Source organism: Mustela nigripes, chromosome 14 (genome assembly GCF_022355385.1).
Source record: "Mustela nigripes isolate SB6536 chromosome 14, MUSNIG.SB6536, whole genome shotgun sequence".
NCBI lineage: Eukaryota > Metazoa > Chordata > Mammalia > Carnivora > Mustelidae > Mustela > Mustela nigripes.
The window spans coordinates 6,908,969-6,934,621 of NC_081570.1; the positions used below are offsets into that span (position 1 = coordinate 6,908,969).

At 44.9% G+C, this 25,653-nt stretch overlaps 1 protein-coding gene across 2 annotated transcripts in view; it reads left to right on the plus strand.

Annotated features, from left to right (window-relative positions):
- Nucleotides 1–25,653, plus strand: part of UBE4B (ubiquitination factor E4B) — a 120,212-nt gene that overhangs the window by 58,078 nt on the left and 36,481 nt on the right. The window contains exons 4-15 of one of the 2 annotated variants that reach the window (XM_059375239.1): nt 2,112–2,199; nt 3,220–3,364; nt 5,168–5,396; nt 5,855–6,034; nt 13,772–13,913; nt 14,767–14,867; nt 16,043–16,157; nt 20,082–20,165; nt 23,786–23,842; nt 24,415–24,531; nt 24,630–24,728; nt 25,296–25,409. In XM_059375239.1, the coding sequence (XP_059231222.1) occupies nt 2,112–2,199; nt 3,220–3,364; nt 5,168–5,396; nt 5,855–6,034; nt 13,772–13,913; nt 14,767–14,867; nt 16,043–16,157; nt 20,082–20,165; nt 23,786–23,842; nt 24,415–24,531; nt 24,630–24,728; nt 25,296–25,409 (1,471 nt within the window). The remainder of the gene's footprint in view (nt 1–2,111; nt 2,200–3,219; nt 3,365–5,167; nt 5,397–5,854; nt 6,035–13,771; nt 13,914–14,766; nt 14,868–16,042; nt 16,158–20,081; nt 20,166–23,785; nt 23,843–24,414; nt 24,532–24,629; nt 24,729–25,295; nt 25,410–25,653) is intronic. The other variant, XM_059375240.1, reaches the window with a different exon arrangement.

Genomic DNA, 25,653 nt, shown 5'->3' on the forward strand with positions numbered 1-25,653 from the left:
GACTGGATGCCAGGATAGCGGTTACTGTGGGCCTGCTTGGTTGTGGAAGGGTCATCGGGTGCTCTTGGAGTGCTGGTAATGCTCTGTTTCTTGATGCGGGTGCTGATTACATCAGTATGTTTCTTTTGCGAAGCTTTATTCAGCCAAACACGCAACGTCATCTGTGGTTAGGTCCGTACGGATATTTCAGTTATAAGTTTAAAGTAATAACATAACATGAGCAACTTGGGTTTATCTCAAGCGTGCAAGGGTATAGCATTAGTGAATCTATGAATATCATTCTGCACGTTGTATATGGAAGAGAAAAGCCGTATAATCTTGGTAGTTGGAAAAGTTTTATAAAAGCCACAGTCCGTGATAAGAATCTTCGCAGACAGGAAACAGAAAGGTGCCTCCTGAATTAGCGATATGGCAGAGACAGAGTTCAGTGAGTAGACGGGGACCAAGTGACTAGTTTTGTCCGGTAGACTGTGAGTGGAAGTGACATGTGTCACTTTTAGGTGAAGGCAGTTGAGCCGATTCCTCCTCCATCCCTCTCTTCTCTTGCTCCAGTGACCTTGGAGGCTGTGTATTGCAGATGGCATAGATTAAAGATGGAGTAAGGATGCTTCACTCTCACCAGACTTTGCGTAAGCAAGAAATAACCATTATAGTGTTAAGCCTCTAAGATTTCCAAGTGTGTGTGTGTAACCACAGCATAGCCTACCGTATTCTGACTAATATAAAGGACGTCTCTCAAGAAACTACAGCAACTCTCATAGTCTGGGGTGAGAAATTAGAAACACTCCCTTTAAAATCAGGAAAAAGAACAAAGGTGGCTGCTCGCTCTTTTTATGTCTGATCGACGCGGGGATCCTACCCAGTGCGATCAAATAAGGGTTAGAGTGGAAGAAATGAAGTAGTTACTATTTAGAGAAGAAATGGTTTTCTACCTAGTAAATCCTATGTGTAAGTAAATAAGTTGTTTCTCAGAGGTCTCAGAGTTGTATTACTATGGACTAGCAACAAGAAATTAGAAAACTTAATTTTTAAGAGGTACCATTCCCAATTTCATTTAAAAACATATGGTACCTAGGTATAAATTTAGCAAAAGAAGTGAAAGACTTGGAGAGAAAACGTGAAAGTTTATTGAAAGACCAGGGGTGCCTGGGTGGCTCAGTCAGTTGAATGGCTGGCTCTTGATGTCTGCTCGGGTCTTGATCTGAGGGTTGTGAGTTTAGGCCCTGCACTGGGCTCCGTGCTAGGTGTGGACCCTGTGTAAAAGAAAAGATTTATTGAAAGACCTTGAAGAAGATCTAAAAACTTGGAGAGAGATGCTTATTATGGACTCAAGAATGTAATGAAATCCTTTCTCCCAGTTTGATCTCAAGAGTCCATAAAATTCTAGTGAAAATACCAACAGGATTTTTAAGAAATCTGTACAGCTGATTCTTAAGTATGTGGGGATGAGCCAGAGGCCAAAAATGGCTGACTCTCCTGAAGTAGGAGAGTAAGGTGGAGACATTGACCCAGCAGATATCAAGATTGACTGTGAAGTATTAGAAGTAAGATAGAGTAGTTTTTGTTCGGGGACAGGCAGATTATCTAATGGAACAGAAATGAATATCCAGAAAAAGACCCATACTTGTATACATGGCTACTGGACCTGTGAGAGGTGATTTCATATTAGCATAAAAAGGATGCTCTTTTCAATAAATGGTGCTGGGAAAATTATTTATTTAATGTGGGAAAAATTAATATATGTGCTTGACCAGATTTTTGTAATCAGGCTCTGATTGTATATGTGCCATTTAAAAATGATATGTACAGAAAATAACCTCTAATTTGCTTTCGAAAGTGAGCCTCAGAAAATGCCAACTTAGGAAAAATATCTCCAGCAAATGTAAAGACAGAATGTTTACATCTTAGTATATGAAGAGCTCTTAAAAGTCAATCAGAGAAAATATTTATTATTATTTTGCCTTCTTGACTGATTTTGACTTCTTTGCTTTATTATTTTTGTCTTCTTGACTAATTTTGACTGATAGTTAAGAACGTCTCCTCAACCAGGAGCTATGACATTGGGTGGATTTATAAAAGGTAAAAGCCTTATTTGTCTTTTATACTTAAAGCATGTCCCAGGTGGATGTGGATTCAGGAATTGAAAATATGGAGGTTGATGAAAACGATCGAAGAGAAAAGAGGAGCCTCAGCGATAAGGTTGGTAAGAAATGAAGCCCTTGCTTCTGTTTGTAGAACAGGTAATATAATTGCCCTTTTGGTTCTCCCATCTGCACGGTTGATCCGAGTGAGCTGCCCCAGGTCAGCAAATTCTGTTGAGGTGACTCTTTTTTTTTTCTTTTTGGGAGGAGAAATGGGGAGCTAAGATTGCTCTAATGGAAGGAGAGCTCACTCTTTCATCCGGGCAGATCCTGCAGTTAGCTTGGTTTCAGACCCATATTTTTGTCAGTAGATGGAGTTGGTAATGAGAAGGAATTTAGCGCTAATTTGAACTTTTTCTGTTGGTCTTTTGCTTATGCAAGTAGGTCATCAGATCTTCCGTAGTATTCAGAGGAAAATGGCTGGGAATTGAAGCAAGAATACGTGAAGTCCAGTAGCACTTAGAAGCTCATGTAAAATACGAGGTCTTTATATTTTGTTACCATCTGAGTTTAGTTCCCTATAGTTAGCCAGAAAGACCTGTTCTGTTTTGGCGGATGTCCTGGGGGTAGACCTGGCAGAGACCGTTGCGTCCCTTCCGGTGTGGTGATCAGGAGTGTTCCGCAGCAAGGGGTGGTCACCTGTTGGACTGTGGCCTTCTAGTGGCGCGATGCTTTATTTTGTAGAGTTCTTACGTGTTTCCAGAATTCTTTTATATACATGATATTTTATCTGTGACAGAAACTAGTGAGTAACATTAAATTCTGGAAAAGATTTTGGATGAAAATGAGTTCTGTGCTGATGTTATCCTGGTTCTTTGGCGTTTGGGAAAGGAAACGAACAAGATGTATATGCATCCTTTATCTAATTCCTCCCTTGGTGATTGCAGTAATGTCCCTGCTCCTTTGTCCACCCCCGTAGAGAGTTGTAAGCGGATGAAACCTCCATGTGGTGCTGAAGTCAGAGTAACAAGCTTATTTTCCCCTTAGTCAGTGGGTGAACAGTCGTATGCATTTCTAAAATATCCCGATTAATAAATGAGTGACTTGAACTTACCCTGCAAATCTTCTCCCTCACAAGGAGCCTTCCTCGGGTTCAGAAGTGTCCGAAGAGCAGGCCTTGCAGCTGGTCTGTAAGATCTTCCGCGTCTCCTGGAAGGACCGGGACAGAGATGTCATCTTTCTTTCTTCTCTTTCTGCACAATTTAAGCAGAACCCAAAAGAAGGTAGGAATCTAGCTTCACTGTTAAGAGAAAACAAGAGTGTCATATCTTCGCCCTTCTGTTACCCACACTCACTTTCTCTTGCTTTGGGGTTAAGTGTTTTGACTACAGATAGAGTTCTTGATGAGGACACTGCTGTTTGGCCACTGTCCACGGATCTTACTGATAAACCATTTTTTTTTTCAACTTTCATGATTTCTCTAGCAGAAAACTATATAAATAAGTTAACGTTCTCCATTATTTCAGAGTTGAAGTTAATGTTTCTAATAAATAGGAGTCCACTGGACGGTCTCCAGGGGTGCTGGGCGAGGTGCTCGGATGACCTGTACTTGCTTGAAGTGCCGATCAGGTCATGTGCAGACCGTGGAGTAAATCTCGATCAAATTGCTTAGCAGGCTAAAACATTGATATTTTGCTGTGTTTCCAGGATTCTATTTTAAGAGGCTACCCTAAACCGCACTTCTGTAACAAAGCAGTAAAACTTCTAGCAAGATCGCAGCATTTCGGGCACTGACACTCTTCTTTTGACAGAAGTCATTTGGAATGCGGAAGAGATGGGGTGGTGTGCTGTGTGTTCCTTTCATGTCACTCGACCATGACCTTGCTCCCTGATGTATTCCTGGGGCCTAGAAGTGTGCCTGGCACTTAATAATCCCTCTGTAGAGGTACTTTAAATGAGTGAAATGAAAAGAAGGTTGTCTTTCCCTTTTTTGTGCTGCCCATCTTCCCTGGCAAGAAAAGTCCCCCATGTTCCTGGCAGATGGGTAGTTCACTTCTGATTTTACTGGGATCTTATTACTACTATGGTTAAAGATGTGAGCCTGTGTTTCAAAAGCCTGCCACCACTTCTTCGTCTTCTTCTTCTTTTTTTTTTTTTTAAAGTAATAGCTACTTTTTAATGAAATGTTTAGTACAGAGAGAGAAAGAGAGTGAGCAAGTGGGGTGGGGGGAGAGCAAGACTCTCTACCAGACTCCCCGCTGAGCAAGGAGCCTGACGATCTCACAACCCTGAGATCATGACCTGAGCCTAAATCAAGAGCGGGTGCTTAGCCGGCTGAGCCACCCAGGCACCCCCTTGTTATTTTTCTTATTGTAAACCTTAGAATTCTTAAATCTGTCTTGTACATATATAAGTGACTATTTTTAATAGCCAGATCAGATAAGGTTTACAGTGTTACAGCTCTCATGTATTTAGTGATATTTAAAATGTATCTGAAGACCTGCGGTAAAGCATTTGGGAGCTTCGAAGAATAAGGAAGGAGTTAGAAAATAGAATTTGTTCCAGAAGGCCAGATGGTGACTAAATATTAGAACCTTCGTAAAAGATTTTGAACCTGGCATTTAGTGGTTTTACAGTGCATAATACATTGGTAGGTGAAGAAATGTGAACCCAGCTTTGTTTCTAGAACGATAAACAAAACAGATAATATATATGAGCAGTGATTCTCTTTGGGTGCGCTCCAATTCTCTTTTCTTTTCTTTTTTTAAATATGTTTTGTATTTCGGCATAATTTTAGATTTACAGAAGAGTTTTGGAGATCGTGGCAGCAGTTCCCATACGCCATTCACCCAGTTTCCCTAATGTTTCCATCTTATGTAACCATAGTCTGTTTGTCAGAACTAAGTCATTACTATTATCTGAACTTGGGCTTTGTTTGGATTTCACCAGTTTTCCCGCAGTGTCCTCTCACTGTTTCAGAATCCAGTCCGGACGCCACACTGACCCTCTGGTTCCCTTTGGCTGATTCAAGGACTGTGTATGTGAAGAAGCATTGTAACCTCTTCTTTATTCTGCCTTTCCAACAGTGTTCTCTGATTTTAAGGACTTGATTGGCCAGATTTTAATGGAAGTGCTAATGATGTCTGCTCAGACCAGAGATGAAAATCCCTTTGCCAGTCTGACGGCCACGTCACAGCCAATTGCAGCGGCAGCTCGGTCACCAGACAGAAATCTCATGCTCGCTACCGGCTCCAACCCAGGAACTAGCCCCATGTTCTGCGGCGTGGGTTCCTTCGGTGCCAGCTCTTTCTCTAGGTCAGTGTGGTTCCTTGTGCAGAGCGAGCTCGGTAGTAGAACAGCCAGGAAGTGTGTGAGGGCAGGGACCTCAAGGGCCTTTGCCAGTCAGAGGGCGGCATGTGTTGTGTTTGGGTGGGGGCACTCCGTCGTGGCTGGAGAGCTTGCCTTTTCCAGATAGGGTTGTCTGGCTTCCCGTCGTGAGGCTGTTGGTAAAGTTTAGAAGCAGATGGCTGGATATAGTACATTATTCTCTGGAAAGGAGGCTTTAGCTACCGTAAATGTAGCCTCAAGATGGGCACGGAAGTCGGATTAGAACCATTTAGATGAGTATCTGAGAGATTCGTACACCTGCATGTTTAGAGATACGAAGTGTCATCAGAGTGTTCTTTAAAAGCGTGACTAGTTTCCGTTTTAGTGATTTACCTCAAGTGTGTCTTCAATTTTCTCTTCTTTCCTCTCTTTCTCAACTGACTCAGCCTCTATGAAACTAGCCCAGCCCCCCGTTCAGGTTTCTGGAGCTCGGCGCCGGTCAGGAGTCCGTCCTTTGCCTCCTCCCCTGCCCGTGCAGCCGGCTCGACGGCCGGGCCCGCCACTTCCCTCAGCCCGCACGCCGCGGCTCCTGGGTCTGCCGCAGGAAGCCAGCCCTCATCTCCACGGTATCGCCCCTACACCGTCACCCACCCGTGGGGGTCTTCAACTTCTCCTACCCCGCGGTCCCCGGGCATCTCCATTCTGTCCAGCTCGCCCAGCCTCCCCGCCCTCGCTAGTAGCCTTCAAGCGGTGCCCGCCAGCTCTCCCAGACAGAGACCCAGCAGCCTAGGGCCACCTTCCCTGGCCGCCTCGCCCAGTGCCGCAAGCAGACGTCCCTCAGCCCTAAGGATCTCTCCTAGGTATTTATTCAGCAGGAGAGCTGGGTACGTGTTTGCAGTGCAGGGAGAGGCGATTAACTCGCTTTGGAAGGACTGGTGTGTGACGCTGACCTCAGTTACATGTGTTTCCCTGTTTGGGGTTATTAACCTGTGTGTGTAACCAGTCTGGTAGGCTCGCGCCCAAGTCCGTGCTTCTGCCAGGCTTTGATAACCTGAAGTGGTGGGTGTCCATGGTGCGTCCCTCAGTCTGCTCTTACCCCTCGCTCTTCCTCCTTCCTGTCCAAAAAAAAAAAAAAAGGAGTCACTTTCCGTTTTTTGAAATCCAGTTCAGGTGTCATTGCTCTTTACAGATGAGGTCCAGAGGCTGTGGGCAGTTCGACTTGAGAGTTGGGGCTCACAGAGCACTTTATAGCCCTCTGTACTGTGGTCGATCATAGTTGGAATACAGTTAGCCCCCGGGGTGGCGGGAGCAAGTCTGGGCCTGTGTCCCTTACCTCTGACCACTGGTCTGGGCCCGTGCTTGTGCCTTGACCCTTTGATTTGAGCCTGTTGGAAAGGAGCCCTAACAGAATGCCACTAATCCAATGTGCCTGGCCCCCCACCATGTACCTGCGTCTTTCTGTCATTGAGATGAATTGTTTTTCTGCATGTCCGTAACCAGAACTTTTAGGGTAACATTTAATTAAAAAGCGATAGTTACAAAAGATTTCCACTTCTTGTCTTTTCCTTTGTTCCCTGATGACCTTTTTTGCTTCTGTTGTGGTAGTATGTACGACAGTCCTCTCTCCTTCCTCTTCCTCGCGCTTTCTGGCGACAGTAGTGATGAAGATGAAGAAGAAGATGGTGATGGTGATGATGAAGGTGGTGGTGGTGGTGATGAGTTTTCTTGTGTCCAGTTTGGGTCCAGGTATCGGAGGAATGGAGTCTCACCCCTGCATGTGCATAGGTGCTTAGGAACTAACTTTTATATAAGCCCTCACTAGGGCCGTGCTTCGAATCTTAAACAGGGCAGGTCAAACGAGACGGCCTGGAGAGGCAGGATGTGGCGAGCTTGCATGGAGTGAGGCGTTAGGACCTTACCTTACTCTAGGGTAAAGTGGCACCTAGGAAAGTCTTCCTCGTTGTTGCCTGGTGAGGTTGGAGGAACGCTTATGTGTAATCATTTATCAGAGACACAAACAGCAGATTAAAGATGAGTCATCAAGCCTAAGGTCTGAAATGAGGGACCCTTCGTTCATCTATGGCGGGTTTTCTTTTAAGCTGCCAGATGTGAGCAAACCGTACACAGTGGGGGCATGTTTCCTTACGTGCGGTTGCATGGACTGCTGCTACTTAGGAATGGCAACGGGGCTGTGTACGTGTGTGTGTGTGTGTGTTTCCCCCTCTCCTGCCCCAGCCGGGTGTGGCAATCTATTTAAGAGTGTGTGGGGCCATCCCGTCTGGTATAACTGATTCTGCTTCCACTTCTAACCTTAAATTTCACTGATCACCTCCTTGACCGCAGTGAAGCTAGATCCTTGTTTAGACAGCCTCTGGAATGACAGTCAAGGCTGACACTTAGTTCGCGATGCTGCTGAATGTTCCCCCACACCCCCGGAAGCCGTGTGAAAAAAGACTGCTTGGGTTCTCTAGGTGACTTTGGGCAAGAAGATATAATAGCACCTTCCTTCTGAACCCCTGACTCATTGTCTTACGATTTTGCTCTTAAATTGAAGTTTCCACTGGACTGATTTGGTATTTGTGCTCAGCACTGTTCAAAAATAACTCCGGGTTATAAATAGAGACGGCACTAGGCCTTAGGTATACTTCATTAAATTTGACAGCGTTCAGAAGAAACATTAGAGAGAGTACATAAGGAGAGAAAGGAATGCTGGTGCAGGGTTGGATATCGATTCAGGAAGGTTGATATTTGTATTGGGTTGAACGTTGTGTTACGGTTTCTCAAGTAAATTTCCCGAAGGTGGAAGTGTCTTTTTCACATGGATAAAATCCTGCTGCGCCATTACAGTAATGCAGCAGGCATCCTTTTTAGGAATCCGTTTCTGTACATGATGGAAGTGCTTTGTTAATCGGTTTTACTGTAAATGGTGAGAGAAATGCTCTCTCTCCCTGGCCTATTTATCTCCAGCTTGCACTCATGAAGGTACCAGATTGTGTGCTGCTTTTACTAGCACTGGGCTCCTAGCATCCCAGCCTCGTCTCTGATCTAGATTCGGCAGCTACAACGGGAGATAACTGTGTAATGATAGCTCTAAATACTGAGCATCGCGGGCCAGACCCCGTGCCAGCACTCTGCACACATTATCCCTCTGTCCTCACAGCGGCCCTCCCAGCTACCATAAGGAACCCCGGGGGACAGGGAGGTCAGTCGCGTAACTAAGTTCGCGGCAAGGCCCGAGTCCGGAACTCACCTGCCGCTCCCCACGCTGTGCTCGCGGTAGGGCTCGTGCTGTTCTCGCCCTCACTGGCTACCTCGCTCCTCAGTGTTCATGCTTTTACTCTGTTCTTGGCAAGGAAGTGCCAGCCTTTTACTCGGTAATTACAAAATTCCATTCAGTTGGCAGGTCCTTTGCTGGCTGTTAAAATGGAATCTGATCTCTCCAGATTTTGGCAACTTCTTAACTTTCTGAATCGCTTTCAAGCAGAATGTGAGAGGATGTAGAAAAATACATAACTGATTAAGCAAATAGGCACTCAAGAGTGCACGTAGGGCCAAAACCAAGAGGAGGTCACAAAAAACCTTGTTAATTTGAGTGATCAGGAAGAACCAGGTATTTTCTTGCCAGTTGATCTTCCCAGAATTTCATTTACATTCAGGTGAGCAGTTTCTGCACCTGCGCCTTGCCCGGTGAGATGAGTGTTGTAGAAGGAGCAACAGGGGCCGCATCTGTCCCCCTCCGGCCCCCTGTCCTGCTCGCCTGGTGGCGCTGACAGGTTACAGTAGTTGGGACACACGTTCCAATGTTAATTATCTGTGGTGGGGATGAGGAGGATTAACTTAAGAAAGGCAGAACGTGGCTCCTGTGACGTCCTGTAGCCTCTGTGAGAGGAGCTTTTTGAATTCTGAGGATTGACCTGATGCAGGAGTGGAACCAGCAAAGTGAGAGAATCGTCTTGTACTGAAGATAACGTCGCATTTGCTCTGAGGAAAGTTTTTCCAAGTGTTTGCTGGGAAAGAAATCTATTTGTAACTGCTCAGATATTTCCGTGAAGGAGGCGGAATCTTCAGGGTCGGGAACTGGTGTGAGTAGAGAAAGGGACAGTTAGCAAATGGTAAAAGATGGTCACATTCACCCCTCGTTTCTGCGGCCCGTCACTGCTTGGAGAGGAAACATGGACACACTCCCACCATGTGTGTCTCCAGACGCTCCAGCGACGTCCCTGCTCACACAGAGTAAAACGCAGAGCCTTGCCCTGACCCACGGGACACTTGGTCTCCAGTACACACACGTGCACATACCACACGCACGCGTGCATTCCTCCTTTCCAACCTCACGTGCCTCCCCTCGCCTACACCTTCTGCTGCGTGCCACCCTGTTCTTTTTTTTTTTTTTTTTTTTTTTTTTAAGATTTTATTTATTTATTAGAGTGAGAGAGAGAGCATGAAAGGGGAGAAGGTCAGAAGGAGAAGCAGACTTCCCACGGAGCTGGGAGCCCGATGCAGGGCTCAGTCCTGGGATTCTGGGATAGTGACCTGAGCCGAAGGCAGTTGCCCAACCAACTGAGCCACCCAGGTAACCCCTTGCCACCCTCTTCTTGACCTCACTTGGCATCGTCACTGATGCCTTAGGTCTTCGCGCTTACTTCCTCTCTTTGGACAGCTGTCCCCAAGATGACTGCCCTGACGCCCTCAGGTCCCCGTCTACAGACCACCCTCACAGAGGGTCAGAGTACACGTAATAGAAAGCACACATGCATACTTACTGCCCATCTCTGTCACCATGCTCCGCTTTCGTTGTTCTTCATAGCATTCCTGTATTGTTTTGGACTGTCCCCTGCTCTAGAGTATAATCCCTGTACCAGCAGGCTCTGTTCCATTCCGTGTGCTGCCCCCAGAGCCTACAACAGCGCCTGGAATACACAGCACGCCGTGAACATTTGTTCAGTGAATTCACACTGCTCGAACCCCACTGCTCTGACTTTGCCTTGCACTGAGAAAACACAGCATTCTCAAGTCTGCATTCAAAAAAGTGGGTTACATAGGAGAGAGATTATTCATGCCTTTATAGAAGAAATTACCAAGGAACATGTTTTCTCGGTACATTTCAAATGGGATTCGGCTTGCGCAGATCTCATGCACGTTGGCTCCCCAGAAGGATTCAGGTCTATTTCTATTATGGGAAGTAATCAGTTTGTTAAATTGGACTGTTGATGTAGTTACCAGAAAATGGCTCACACATTCTCCCAGAATGAGGTATAAGTTTGTAGATACTCACAGGACTGGAATGTGACATATTTCCAATGTGGTATTCCATGTGTCACAGTTGTTAAAAGCATCATGACTTTCAGAATAACTTGTTTAGGGGAAAATGAAATGTTATTTTAAAACTCTAAGGATGTTTATTGCTAGCATGAACACATGCACACAAACACTACACCACTGCCTCCTTCAGCGTGGCATTCAAAATTGGAGTCCGGTGCTCTCACCTTGAACCTGAAGATCGTTGTGCGTTTTGATCATTGAGACCTGTGTGAAGCGTTGTTGAGACCGTCCACTGTTCATGCCAGAGGATCGTGGTTTACTTCCCCACCTTTAGGGCCAATCTTAAAATCAGTAATCTACGGACAAATGCTGGGGTTTATTCTGCATTTCCTATTTGGTTAAATTTTATTTCATTTTTTTAGTCGTCTTCTGTTCTTGAGAGTTAGCTAAAGTGTTTTTTGGTGTCTGACAGATGATCACCAAAATATACGAACTTCTTTTAGCTATGAAAATTCTCTAATATATTCTGGGTGCCTTTCATTGCATTGCCTGGCATGAGACAATCTTCTACGTACATTGTCACTTTTCATGTCTCAGTGAAACAGCTGTGAAGATACCTCAGTTGGCTTTGAGGTGTTTTAAGTTAAAATTCAGTGGAATGTGTCAGCTGAGGATGGACCCTAGTTTTGGTGGCCACTGCGTAAGCCCACTGACTTCATGCAGGTGTTTGCATGCTGGCTGTGGGTACTGACCCTTTGCAGCTAGCAAGGACTTAACGGCATCAGATGTAAGACACTTTTCATCAGAAGTGTAAAAATGAGAAAAATTTGGGTCTTATTATCAAGGAGATGTATAATTGAAATTTTCATTTTAAACATGAGGCAGATTGGTTTTCATTGTTTTCTGTGAGAGGCACTCAAAGGAAAATTAACCTTAGTTGGGTCTGAGGAAAGCCTGTGTTGGTCAAGTTCATCTTCGGAAGTGCAGTGAATAATGATGGGCTGACATCAGACAGAAGAGGAAAGAATCACAGAGAGCTTGAAACTGAGATGGTACCGTAAGAAAATACCTCCCTTTCCCCTTTCTACTTTTGGGGATTCACCACACTTCTCATATTTGTGGATGAGTTTTGGTGTTTCTCATGGTTGCTTTTTGTCGTCCCCCGCCCCCCCGCCACAGTGCTTTCTTCTCTCCTCCGTTCTGTCCGAGCTGTAGAGCAGATTGTAGGAATTCAGATTTACTAGACTCTGGCCTGAAGGCCTTGGATTTAAAACTGGCATTGTTTTCATCTTTGTAATTTTAATACCATACTTTAATTCCAAGGTCAAATCTCTGAGCACCAGGGGTTTGAGCTGCACAGATCCACATATATGTGGATTTTTTTCGGTAAATACAGTGCAGTACTGTAAATGTATTTTCTCTTCTTCATGGTTTTCTTTTTTTTTTTTTAAGATTTTTTATTTTATTTATTTGACAGAGAAAGATCACAGGTAGGCAGAGAGGCAGGCAGAGAGAGGGGGGGAAGCAGGCTCCCCATGGAGCGGAGAACCCAATGCGGGGCTCGATCCCAGGACCCCCAGGATCATGACCTGAGCCGAAGGCAGAGGCTTTAATCCACTGAGCCACCCAGGTGCCGCTCCTTTATGGTTTTCTTAACAGTATTTTGGTTTTTTTAGCTTAAGAATAGTATTTAAGAATATACTGTAAGAATACAGTATATGATACCTATACAAAATACATGGTAATCCACTGTTACGTTATTAGTAAGGCAAAATAGGCTGTTAGTCATTAAGTTTTTGGGGAATCAGAAGTTAAATGCAATTTTCAGTTGCATGGAGTTGGCACTCCTAAACCCTGTGTTGTTCAAGGGTCAGCTGTATTTTTCTAAAATTCTGAGGTCAGTTATGCATATATTCCAGAATTAGTTCATGTATATCTATGCATCTACCTGCATAACGTGTTGTTAATACCTCAATCCCTATTAGTCCTGTCAGTTTCTAGCCTTTAATTGTCTGTCCCAGTTGAAGTAGGCATGGGTGGGCCTTTCAAGGTCATGCTGTTCTTCCCATCCTTTGTCATCTTTCATAGGTAATTTTTTTGCTAAGTTTATGCTTTCTCATTTCCTTTTCATTTCAAAATGCCTAGCCTCTCTGGTGCCATGATTACTCTCTTTGTATCTTTCGCGTGTATCAAATAAATTTGTGAGCTAAACATCAGATTTGGTCTGTGACTTGTTGATGGCTGATCTCCACTTTCATTTCCTCACACCTAGCCCTTGAGAGAATGTTTGGCTTTGGTCTCGGTGAATAGTTAATTGCTCATCATAAGAGCGCTTCGTGCTGTGTCCTGCTTCTGTTTTACAAAGCACTTCGGTTTGGTTTCCTTTAAGCCTCAGAGCAGAGGAGAAGAGAAGATTCTAGGGTCAGGGGACAGGCAAGCAGCACAGCCGGAATAGAACCCGAGTTGGGATAACCCTACACAGGACTTTTGTTTTGTGTTTACTGTACAACTTTGACTTTTTCATGGAAAGTTTTGGAAATTTTTACGTTAATACAAGTAGGTTTATGTTTCTTTCTGTAACTGGACGGTTCTCCTCCTCTGGTCCTATTGCCAAAGGCTGGCTGAAGGCTTTTGAGGTTATGCCAGAAGTCGTGAGAAGGGGTCTTCTTGTTCGCCTTTGTTACTTTACTCCTGCTGAGTTCAGTGACAGCAGTAGCATCGTCTGGTCTCTGCCTCCGAGTCAGCTTGAGTGAAGCTGGGCCGGTTTGATTTAAATCCATGTGCTAGCCCTTCTAATGCCCAGCCCAGGAACAGTTCCTAGTCCTCCTGGCTTTGACAGTGGCCATTCCCAGTAAGATAAGGTGTTGGGTCTCTGATCCAACTCTCTTCTTAGGTCAGTACGGTGTTTAGCAGGAGTTCCTGTTGCTGGACTCGGAGCAGGCGCAGTGAGCATCCGTTCCGGCCTCGGCTGCATGGGTGTCTGTGCTTTGTCGTGGGTGCAGGGATCCTAACGGGCTTTCTGCTACAGAAATGCAAACTCTGTCAAAATGATCCATTGAGAAGGGGTAAGAATCACCAATTTTCTGTTCTCTTCTCCGAAGTTTGGGAGCCTCTGGTGGGGCAAGTACCTGGGATTCCTACAGCGACCATTTCACCATTGAGACCTGCAAGGAGACAGACATGCTGAACTACCTCATCGAGTGTTTTGACCGAGTTGGAATAGAGGAAAAAAAAGCACCAAAGGTAATACGAAACAGATCCAGTTAAAAACCCATCCGAACCTGGTTATTTTTATGATAAATCATCATCTGCCCCCTTGGGGAACATTTCTTCCCTTAGTCAGTGAGAGAAGTGGTTCTCCGGCATGTGTTATGTGCCAGGCGCCGTGCTGGGAGCTCAGGGCGTTAGCAGTGAATGAAACACACAAAGAACTCACAGAACGCATGTCCTCGTGGCAGGAAGAAGTGATGGTGCCAAGTGCCGTTGCCACCAGGGTCTTCCATGGCCCTCACAGTTTCCGATAGACTGTGACAAGTGCTCACGGAGGGACCACCGACCCTGGGCTCCGTCTCAGGGCTCAGATGTCACGGTTGTTCGGTTGACCTAGTGTAGGCAGAACTATTTTTACTGTACGAAGAGGCAAATGCACCTCAGAGACACTGAGTGATTGTCTGCAATCACATAAAAGTCACAAAAACGGGATTTAAACTCCAGAAGCTGTGCTTTTTCTCCTGTTTCATGCCAACTTTATTATTTCTTTCCGTATTCGTTGTCCACTTCTAGTTTCCCAGACTAGTCCACTTGTCCACCTGTTAGTTACGTATTTGTGATGGCCTCTCTGGGGTTTGTCGCACTGAACCTTAGCGGAAGCAGAACATGGGCGCCTCACTCTCCCGCTCCCTCTGCTCTGACTGTGGAGTTGGGCGGAGGCAGCACACGGGGACGATATAGTTACTCTAGTTTGTTTGTCACGAGTCAAGCAAGAGAAAAGTGTGCCACGTCCTGGGGATGGACGTCTCCTGATTCTTGTCCGTTTTCAACAGCGCAAGCGTATTCTGTTGGTTTTTGCGGTCCTGACCTTGGCCTTCTCTTTCAGACGTGCAGCCAGCCGGCAGTCAGCCAGCTTCTGAGCAACATCCGCTCGCAGTGCATATCCCATACTGCGCTAGTCCTGCAGGGTTCCCTCACGCAGCCAAGGTAGGAGGAACCGGGTGCACCCGGGGTAGCAGGGAGAGGACTCTGTCTGTCAGCAGACGTCGGGCTGTCCGGCCGACTTGCCTCACCTTGGATAAGGCACTTTCTCACCTGCAAGATGAAAGGGATTGACTGGATGACCCAGGAGGTCCTGTTCTTTCTCTGTAACACCAGGAAAATGAAACACTCTCTGTCGGCTTTACTTCTAGACCGCTGTTGACCTAGGTCAGCATCAAGGCTCCTTGAAATCAGGGGAGAGCTTTGAAAAAAATGTGCAGGTTCTCACTTTCCATGTATCCTACAGTCAGTTTCTGTTACTCGGTGATAAATAATAGTGGGAGAGCAGTTCGTTCAGGAATCCCCCCAAAGTACAGACTACATTATTGATTGTTTCGGAGGGTTCCATCAAGGTTTCGAGTTCAATGAAAAGAGTATTTATGTATTTCACTTCTTTTACTTAAATATCTGAAGGAATAGAAGGAAGGAAAAGTGATGCGAAAACACTTAAGGAAAAAATGGCAAAGTCACAACATTTATTTGTTCTGGTTCTCTTCTATTACTCTCTGTTCCAGAACCATCTGGGTTTGAAACTTGTCAAAAAGAAGGAAAAGGTGGGGGCACCTGGCTGGCTCAGTCAGGGGAGCGAGGCACTCTTGATCTCCCAAGGTCATGAGTTTGATCCCACATTGGGTATAGAGATTACATAAATAAATAAACCTTCAAAAGGAAAAAAAAGAAGAAGAAGAAGAAAGAAAGGATAAACATCAAGATCATCAAGATCAAAACCTCAAGAAATATTCTGTGGTTAAAATTAACAAGAGTTTTATTTAAAAGTCCTCACCCATCGCTGATCTTTTTCCTTTCAGTTGGCTGCATCATAAACAAATAAGTAAAAGAGACCTATAATGCTTCATTTTGGGGGTAATGCTTTATTTTTTAAGGGCTTGACTGTAGGAAAAGATGGCTTCTTTGAAACTTTCTACAGTCTCTTCATTCAAAAGACCAAAAAGCGATGATGAACAATTTAAGGTTGGTCTTTTGCCAAAATTGTTGTGTAGAATATTTGAGAGATTTAAAGTTTGACGTTTGGACACTTCTGCCGGCGTGACAGCCCGTGTGCCGTATTGTCACACACTGATGAGCTGAGCTGTCGCGGTTTGCCTCTTGTGGGTTCGCAGGTCCATGCAGCAGCCGTCCTTCCTGGTGCCGTATATGCTGTGCAGGAATCTCCCGTATGGCTTCATGCAGGAGCTGGTGCGGACCACTCACCAGGATGAAGAAGTGTTCAAGCAGGTGAGGCTTTGTGAATTTGCCGCTGGCACGTTTAACATAGGAGCTTCTATGCCAAGGCTGATTTCTCAAGACACTATACTGAAAACTTCGGTTTCAGATTTTGAACACACTTGTGTTCATTGCTCAGAGAGATCTACCTGAGATTTCTCTCTCGAGATAACCAGATTGACAGCTGCATGGTTCAGATCATTTGTCCATTTCAAGCCGTCAGGCAGCGAGTGTTGTAAGCAGTGCTGAGTGCCTTGAGAGGTAAGAAGTCACCTGAGGCTCTGTCCCTGATGTCAAGGTGCTTTCAACACAGGCATACTAAGAGATGGCACACGACATGACGTGCATTTGCCAGTTGAGTCATGTCGAAAATTAGTTCTCCAAGTTTGCAAAAAGGAGATTAGTAAACCAGCGACCAAATTAGCCCAGTGCAGTCTGCATACCCGACGGGATCTTTTGTCTTCTCGCCACTCAACTGGGAACGATGTCTCATATCTTGCTAATTACTTCTTTCATTAAGTATTCATGCAGTTTTTATATCTCACTGTGTGAAGTCAAGTGAAAATGCAGATTTGGGATATTTAGGAATAAAGCTATTTATTTAGTCCGAAAGGTTTCTTCTGAGGTGAAACTTTGGCATCATGCTTGGTCGCTGTGTTCCAGCCTGTGTCGTGACATGAACACTTTGCCACGGCAGCTCTCACACAAGCCGTTTCTGGTGATGGAAGGATTTTTATGACACTTTCTTATAATTTACCATATGATTGTTTCTTTCTACACAGAACAAAGGCAGTAGCTCTAAGTGATATGATTGATTTTTTTATACCTAATATTATTTGTAACTATTAATTTGAAATCTCAGGAATTGTGTTTTTAGCAGTTTTCAAAATGTTAGTAAAAGAAGAATCCCAAAGCAAAACTCCTAGTTAAGCGTCATGACCGTGTTAGGAATTCATCGACTACTTTTCTTAGATGATGGTCTTGTTGACTTGCAGGAATACTCAAGGCAGCATAGTGAGCTTTTCCTCTCTGGAGAAAGAAAAATGAATTCTGATGAAAATAAACAGCTGTTAGGCTCCTGAGGGGCTCAGTCAGTTAAGCATCTGACTCAGTCCAACTCAGGTCTTGCTCTCAGAGTTATGGGATCAAGCCCCAGGTTGGGCTCCACTTTGGCATGGAGCCTACTTAAAAAAAAAAAAAAAAGAAAGAAAAGAAAACAGAGAATAAATAACCATCTTGGAAGGTTTAAGGGGAGCCATCTGTTGTTTACGTGACATGCATTAATTAGAGTACTTTTCTGCGGCACCCGGCTGGCTCAGTCAGTGGAGCATACAACTCTTGATCTTTGGTTGTGAGCTCGACCCCCACATTGGGTGGGAAATAACTTAAAAAATAATCTTAAAAAAAAAAAAATGAGAACACTCTCCCTGTTGTACAAGACATCATTTGAGGAACCCAGAGTAGCTTTAGCTCTGTAAAATCGGCCCCGTGATCAGCTGGAAGGGCTGTGTTATGCTTATCTTACTCATAAAGAAACTTACACAAACGTTGTGAAGTGACCCCTTTTTTTTTCAATTGAGATGAAATGCGCATAACATAAAACGAACCAATCCAGTGGCTTTTAGTGCATTCGCAGTGTTGTGCATCAACTGTTGGTTTTTATTTTCCTCCGGGGGCTGGGGCAGACGGGGGTAGGGGCAAAGAGAATCTTAAGCAGGCCCCACGGGGTGTGGGGCTCGATCTCACAACCCTGAGATCATGCCCTGAGCCAAAATCGAAGAGTCGGACGCTTAACCCACTGAGCTGCCCAGGTGCCCCCCACTGTTTCTTTTTAATCATAGCATTCTGATGCCTCTTCTGCCACTCAGTCCTGATCACTCCTTGTCTGTCTTTGCATTACCATGTGCTTTTTTCTTAGAGAGAAATGATGAGTGAGTGGAAAACAGCACTTCACTTTTTTGTCTGAAGAGTTTGGCAAAATTTTTTTTTAATATTTTATTTATTTATTTGATAGACAGAGATCACAAGTAGGCAGAGAGGCAGGCAGAGGGAGAGGAGGAAGCAGGCTCCCCGCCGAGCAGAGAGCCCGACATGGGGCTCGATCCCAGGACCCTGAGACCACGACCTGAGCTAAAAGTAGAGGCTTAACCCACTGAGCCACCCAGGCGCCCCAGGAGTTTGGCAAATTTGACCTATAAATCTTTGAAACTTCCGTCTCCTTTTAATGTTTGAGATGTTCACAGATAAATAAATAGTAGTTAGAATTTAGGATTGGAGATGAATACTTATATTTTTTTGTCATTGCTCAAAGGTGTTTATTTGAAAACAAGAGAATCGTTTAAAATACCCAAGTCAGGGGCATCTGGGTGGCTCAGGTGGTTAAGCATCTGCCTTCAGCTCATGTCATGATCTTGGGGTCCTGGGATCAAGCCCTACATCAGGCTCTCTGCTCAGTGGGGAGTCTGCTTCTCCCTCTCCTTCTGCTCCTCCCTCTGCTCGTGCTCTGTCTCAAATAAATAAACAAAAATCTTTAAAAAAAATTAAGTCACATGAATATTATAATGCTTGACTATTTGAAAAACATTACAGCTAGACTTGTCTATTATAAATTAAATCCTACCTGCAAAAGAGGATAAGTCTACTAGAAAGCACTAAGATGTTTTCTTTATAGCATTCTGGAAAAAAGTTTTGACATTTTTCTAGATGACCAATTGTGAAATTTATTTTGGTGATTTGGGAACTTCAGTTTTGTGTTTCTGATTATAATATTGTCACCCGCCCATCACCACCCCTAAGCTTTACCTGTCCATTTTTAGTCAGCTTCTGACAGCATATTACTTCTATCCTGATGGTTTTGAGTTGCAAAAACTGGGATGATCTCTTCCAGAGCTTTTTACCTCAAGACACTCCACAGACACTTTGTAATCCAGAGCACCTTTCTTTCTTTCTTTTTTATTTTTTTAAATCCTGGGCTCCTTAAATGACCAGGCTACACAGTACAATGGGATGAAATTAGTAGGAAAGGGAATTTTTCAGATTTCCTAGGGCCTTTATAGAGCACTCCCATGTCAGCTTGTTGACATTTGGGGTTTCAGCTGTTGTTCATACCATCTTCTCCTTAATGTTACTGGTCTGGAATCCCAACCAACTCCCTAAGTGAGTCGGTCAGTGAGTGCATGGTGACATTTGTAGATGAGCTACGCTGAGCAAATTGTGCATGGTGACAGGGTGCCCTAGTGTTGATGGTAAACTTGGGAAAATAAATCCGGGTGCCCTCGAGCTCTGGCTTCATGTCCGTGCATACATTTTACAAACAGAGGTAAGTCATTCTAGTCAAGTTTTCTTTTGCGTACTCCACATTTACCAGCTACCTCTTTGCTCTGTGTAAGTAAAGTTAACGAAATGATGATAATATCCGTTACTGGCATCTTTTTCTTGTTCTCTTCAAAATAGGGAACGGTGGAAAGAATCAGAAGAAAGTGGGAGAGTATTTTTAAATACTGATAGAGTTGAGATGACACTGGAACATTTAGTCCAGTTTCTTTATAGATTGTAGTTGCTTGGTTATCGGAAACATAGTCATTGTCGAGATGTGGAGAATTTAGTAGACTAGAGTGAGGACCCTTGGGGACTTCTATAGCAGCCTCAAAAGTTGTGAGTTTCTGTTGAGTCACTCGGAGTCCTGCCAGAGAATTGGGGCTTGCCAGATCCTGTTAACTCCGGAAAATTCAGCTAAATATATTACTTTATGGTTAGCCTCGTGGAAGGACAGAGCCACACTCCGTGGCCGGATACCAGACTCCTTTCTAAACAAAACAGCTTTTCCTTGGGGAAGGTGGAAATGCTGAGACATTCAGACTCAGCACTTTATTTTAGCACGCCTCCTGTTCTTACGTTTTCCTAAACTTACATTTTTGATTTCTTTTTTCCTTACAGATCTTTATCCCCATTTTACAAGGCCTGGCCCTCGCTGCCAAAGAGTGCTCCCTCGATAGTGACTACTTCAAGTACCCCCTCATGGTAAACCTTTGTTCTTTTTCTTTAAGCCGTTCAGTAAACGCTTTCTCCCAGATGATTTTAACATGCACTTTTCTTTAAGGTTATCAGCCTTGTTTTCACACTTAAAACCATAAAGCGCTGTGCTGGCCGCACAGTATTTGGTGTGCAGGGATGCATCAGTGAAGACGGGGAGGTAGCAGCCCAGGACATATTCCGCGCATGCGAGCCTTAGGCAGGAGTCAATGATACAAGCGCCGGAATGCTCTTGGCCTGATGTTGTAGCTTAGGAAAAAAACGATTCTTGGTGGATCCTTCTGCTCCTCCTGGCAACAGGCATACCATAATCAGGATGAAATTTTGTTATTAAAAAAAAAAACAAAAACATGTCAAGCAGAGAAAGACAACTATCATATGATCTCCCTGATATGAGGAAGTGGTGATGCAACATGGGGGCTTAAGTGGGTAGGAGAAGAATCAATGAAACAAGATGGGATTGGGAGGGAGACCAACCATAAGTGACTCTTAATCTCACAAAACAAACTGAGGGTTGCTGGGGGGAGGGGGTTTGGGAGAAGTGGGTGGGATTATGGACATTGGGGAGGGTATGTGCTTGGGTGAGTGCTGTGAAGTGTGTAAACCTGGTGATTCACAGACCTGTACCCCTGGGGATAAAAATATATGTTTATAAAAAAATTAAAAATTAATAGATTATCTAAAAAAAAAACTATTATAAATACAAGGAGAAGGACAGTCATACTAGGAAGAGTAACCCAGCTTTATGAAGTGACTTTCTTTTTTTTTTTAATCTTTTTTTTAAATATCCAGTCTTCCTGTCTCCTTTTATTTTTTTATTTTTTTAAAGATTTGACAGAGAGATCACAAGTAGGCGGGGCAGGGAGGGGGGGAATCAGGCTCCCCGCTGAGCAGAGAGCCCGATGTGGGACTCGATCCCAGGACCCTGGGATCACGACCTGAGTTGAAGGCAGAGGCTTTAACCCACTGAGCCGCCCAGGCGCCCCACGAAGTGACTTTCTATAGAAAAATCTCAGAGTAGTTTTCTTGTTTGCCTTCCCCATTTCCTTCAGGCTTCCTGTGGGAAACTGCTTAGCTCATTCACGCACCTACAGCAAGAGAAATCTTTAGACCCTCATGAAGGGCCTTGACTGCTGTGAACACACTGGAACCAGAAAGAAAAGAAAAGGCCCCTTTCTTTCTGAATTGGTTCCTTGGAAATTTGGAGAGAAAAATACTTGGACATATGACTAAATATTTTTCCGTCTAAGATGTGAAGGAAAAAAATAACAAAATACGTAATTAGCTAACTCAGTGAATGAATACAATCTTGTATAAATTGAGGCCCTGATTAAATCGATCTTTTTACTGACTTGATTCCGTCTTACATTAAGTCAGTGCTCACTGAGGACCTCTTCTGTGCCAGATACTTGGGCTAATTAGACAAGGCACCTCTCTACTAATTGCCCCTGACCCACTGCAGAACTCAAGTCCACAGCAGTGCAGATGACCACACCGTGATCAATGCTAACACGGGTGAACATGAAGGGGGCCTGTCTCTGTTTTAACCAATCAAAATGGAGCTAAGAGGCGAAGATGGTATCGGGAAATTAGAAAGCAAAATGGAATTCTTTTAAAAAACAGCTTTGAATGGATTTATGTCAGGGCTCTTTCTGCTGCCCCTGCCGTTCGGGTTTCTAATAAAATTCTCTTAATCCTTCGGCACATTATTCTGTCTGTGCCAGATAAGAGGAAGTGAAACCATCTGATTGTTTGAGTCCAGTGATGAAATATTCGAGTGCACATTCGTTCTCAACGAATGATGTAAATGTTCCTTCGCGGTACTGTTAGCTTTTCTGTTGCGGTCTGAACGGCTCAATGTTTCAGTAAGGAGCTTTCAGTGTCAGATATCAACAAAATGTCCTTCTCGGTCAAAAGACAAAGACCTCCATTATGGCAGACAATAGCTTTATTTTATACCATCACTGATGCTTGTCCAGCGGAGAGAGTGCAGTGCGAGGAAAGATCATGGGAGCAGGAAGAGGAAGACTACCGGAGCTGGAAGCAGAAACAGTTGTGATCGTTCTCTGGCCCAGTGCCTCCCCACGTTGCCATACCCTCGAATCACCTGGGGATCTTTAAAATTAAGCACCTGGTGCCTGCCTCCCACACACTATGGTTCCACTGGTCGAGGGACTGGTGAGGATGGGGCCTGACATTGGGTTTTTCCAGCTCCCCCGGTGATCCTGGTGTGCAGCACTGGTTGGGAACCCCTGCGCTGTGTGGTGAGAACTTTTCCTTCTTGGTGCACCCCAGAGACCTGGCAGGGCCTCCCTGCATGACTCACAAGCAGCTTCCGCTGGCTGGCTAGGGGAACTCTGGTAGCTGTGTTCAAATCACAGAAAACGGAGCTCACTGTTCAAACGGTGTTTGATTGGAACACGCCGGCTGTGTTAAACTGTGTTTATGTCCCTAAAACCTACTTTTCCTGATTCTCTAATATGAGAATGATTGCAGCTCCAAAGGAGAAAACCCTGGAGTTCTCAGAAATATCCGAGATATTGAAGCCAAGTAAGGCTTTTAAATACGTTCTGAATGTGGTAGCTTATTAGATTGCAATGATACATAGTCCTGTTTCAGCACTGGCAAGATGAGCTGTCCCAAGTTTATGAAACGTATCTTTTTTGACATGGAAAGATGTTAAGTGAAAAAATCACTTTTTGTAAAACTAAACACATTTATTTCAGTGTGGATCAGCACAAAAATATGGCTGGAAAGCTGTTAACTAAAAGCAGAGGTCATCTCTTCGGGTGAGGTTTATGAGTGTTTCTTAGTTTCTGTTTCATCTGAGTTTTTTTTTTACAACGTGCAGGTACATCAGAAAAATAGTGAGGCTCTTAGTGTTTTGGAAGGAATGCACATGTACTTACGGCAGCATCAGAGCTGCTTCTTGGTATTACATGTGGCAGTCAGTTCCAGATGGAATACATTTAGGGGCGCCTGGGGGGCTCATTAGGTTAAAACCTCTGCCTTGGGCTCAGGTCATGGTCTCAGGGTCCTGGGATCGGGCCCCGCGTTGGGCTCTCTGCTCAGCAGGGAGCCTGCTTCCCCCTCTCTCTCTGCCTGCCTCTCTGCCTACTTGTGATCTCTGTCAAATGAATAAAGTCTTAAAAAAAAAAAAAGATGGAATACATTTAAATGCCACTTTCTGCAGGGTGCCTGGGGGGCTCAGTTGGTGAAGCATCTGCCTTCGGCTCAGGTCATGTTCCCAGGGTCCTGGGATCGATCCCTGTATCAGGCTTCTTGCTCAGCGAGGGGTCTGCTTCTCCCTCTCCCTCTGCCCCTGTCTCAAATAAATAAATAACATCTTTTTTAAAAAATGACACTTTTCGGGGCGCCTGGGTGGCTCAGTCTGTTGGGCGGCCGCCTTCAACTCAGGTCATGATCCCAGAGTCCTGGGATTGAACCCAGCGTGGGCTCCCTGCTCGGCGGTGAGCCTGCTTCTCTCTCTCCCTCTGCTGGCCTCTCTCTCTGTACCTGTGCTTTCTTTGTATCTTTCTGTCAGATAAATAAATAAAATATTTAAAAATTAAAAAATTAAAAATGACACTTTCTGATCTTACTCCTAGGCTCTAGGTGAGCTTTGTGAAACCAAGTTTGGGAAGACCCACCCCGTGTGCAATTTGGTGAGTGACTCCCTGATGTACTCGCACCCGTTCTAGGGATGTGTAAATCTGAAGATACCCCTTAAGTACCATTGTGTGAAAAAAACATCTCCTAGAGGACATTTAGGTTAGATGCAGGTAACACGTCTGGGTGACTCTCAGTAGTGAAATTGCTTAGCCCTACACGTGGTTGCCTGGGATGAACTTGTTACGACCTTCCATGATCTTTGTATAAATATTGTGCAAGGAGGAACACAAGTCCTGTGGGAAAATGGACTTGAGTCCTTTGACAGTATAAAACTGGTTGGTCCGAGTGCTATCAAAGAGCTTCTCGAAACATAAAAAATCAAAAGACTGTCCTGTGGAAACGTAGAGGAGTCCGGAGGGTTTTCCGCCTCCATCCGAGATAAGAAAAGGCAGCGGGGGTCCTAACATGTTCGTGAGCTTTGGGGTTTTGTGTGTGAACGGTCTGCCCGGTCCTGGGGGCTGAGACCCCGCTGAGAACAGGTTGGCTGTCCCGAGCTCTGCTCAGCATGCTTCCCCCTCACTTGCCGGCATAGCAGCCTGACCTGCCTCTGCCGTTTCTTGCCCAGGTGGCTTCTTTGCCGTTGTGGTTGCCTAAATCCTTAAGCCCCGGCTCTGGGCGGGAGCTGCAGAGACTGTCCTACCTGGGGGCTTTCTTCAGCTTCTCGGTCTTCGCGGAAGACGATGTAAGTACAGTGGCCATTTGTACTTCGCTGCTCTGACGTTCAGATTCCTTCCTTAAATGTACATTGTATATCGATGGAATTTTCCCCTTCTCTTCCAGGCTAAGGTGGTTGAAAAATATTTCTCAGGGCCCGCCATTACCCTGGAGAACACTCGCGTGGTCAGCCAGTCACTGCAGCATTACCTGGAGCTGGGAAGGGTAGGTGTTCGGGGGCGGCTGGGTATGAGTCACCGGTGTCTTGAGTAACAACTGCCGTAACAGTTGTATGTGGCCTCCCCGAGAACTGGTTCGGCCTGGAAGCTACGGTTCCAGCCCACTCGTACGTAGGCCTTTAAAACCTGAGAGTGAGTAAGCGCCGTTCATTTGCACATACTCCTCGGTCACTCTTGCCTCTCAAGTGTGGATTGGTATGCCCGCCCTTCTGAGGCTTCTTGGGAGCAAAATTAGAGGCTAACGGTAGCATAATTAAGGTAATTTTGATCCTGTCCCAAAAAGGGAATAGAAAAGGTTATTTTATTAAAACCATAGTAACTGCTTGCCTCCCCTGCCCCCGCCATCTGCTTGCGTGCAAATGGTCTTGACACAGTTTGAATGTGGACACCCCTGTTCCTCTGGTGGTCGGGCGCTCTTCACACGAGTGGAAGGAGAAGAGAGAGGAAGGGAGAAGAAGCCTAGAAAAAGCCAAGCTGTTCTTGAAGTCAAAAGGAATCATTTTTAAAGTCAAGTCTTCATTTTTTTCTTCTCCCTTTTTAAAATCAATTCCAGCAAGAGCTTTTCAAGATTCTGCACAGTATTCTGTTAAACGGCGAGACCCGTGAGGCTGCTCTCAGTTACATGGCAGCCGTCGTCAACGCCAACATGAAGAAAGCACAGATGCAGGTAGGGTTCGAGAAGCCCGCGTCACGGATTGGCTAAAAGTCACTCATCTGGCTTGTCTCTACTCGGCACCTGCCAGGCGTTCTAGGAAATGGAGACATGGTGTTGAGCAGGAGAGAATCTTCTACCGCTGTCAGCTATGTTCCACAGGCTAGATGAGTCAGCATGTAAGTACATTACTACAGGCGCTGGTAGCATCTGTGACGCAAATAAAGCACGTGGAGGACCTGGAAGTAGCCGTGGAGGT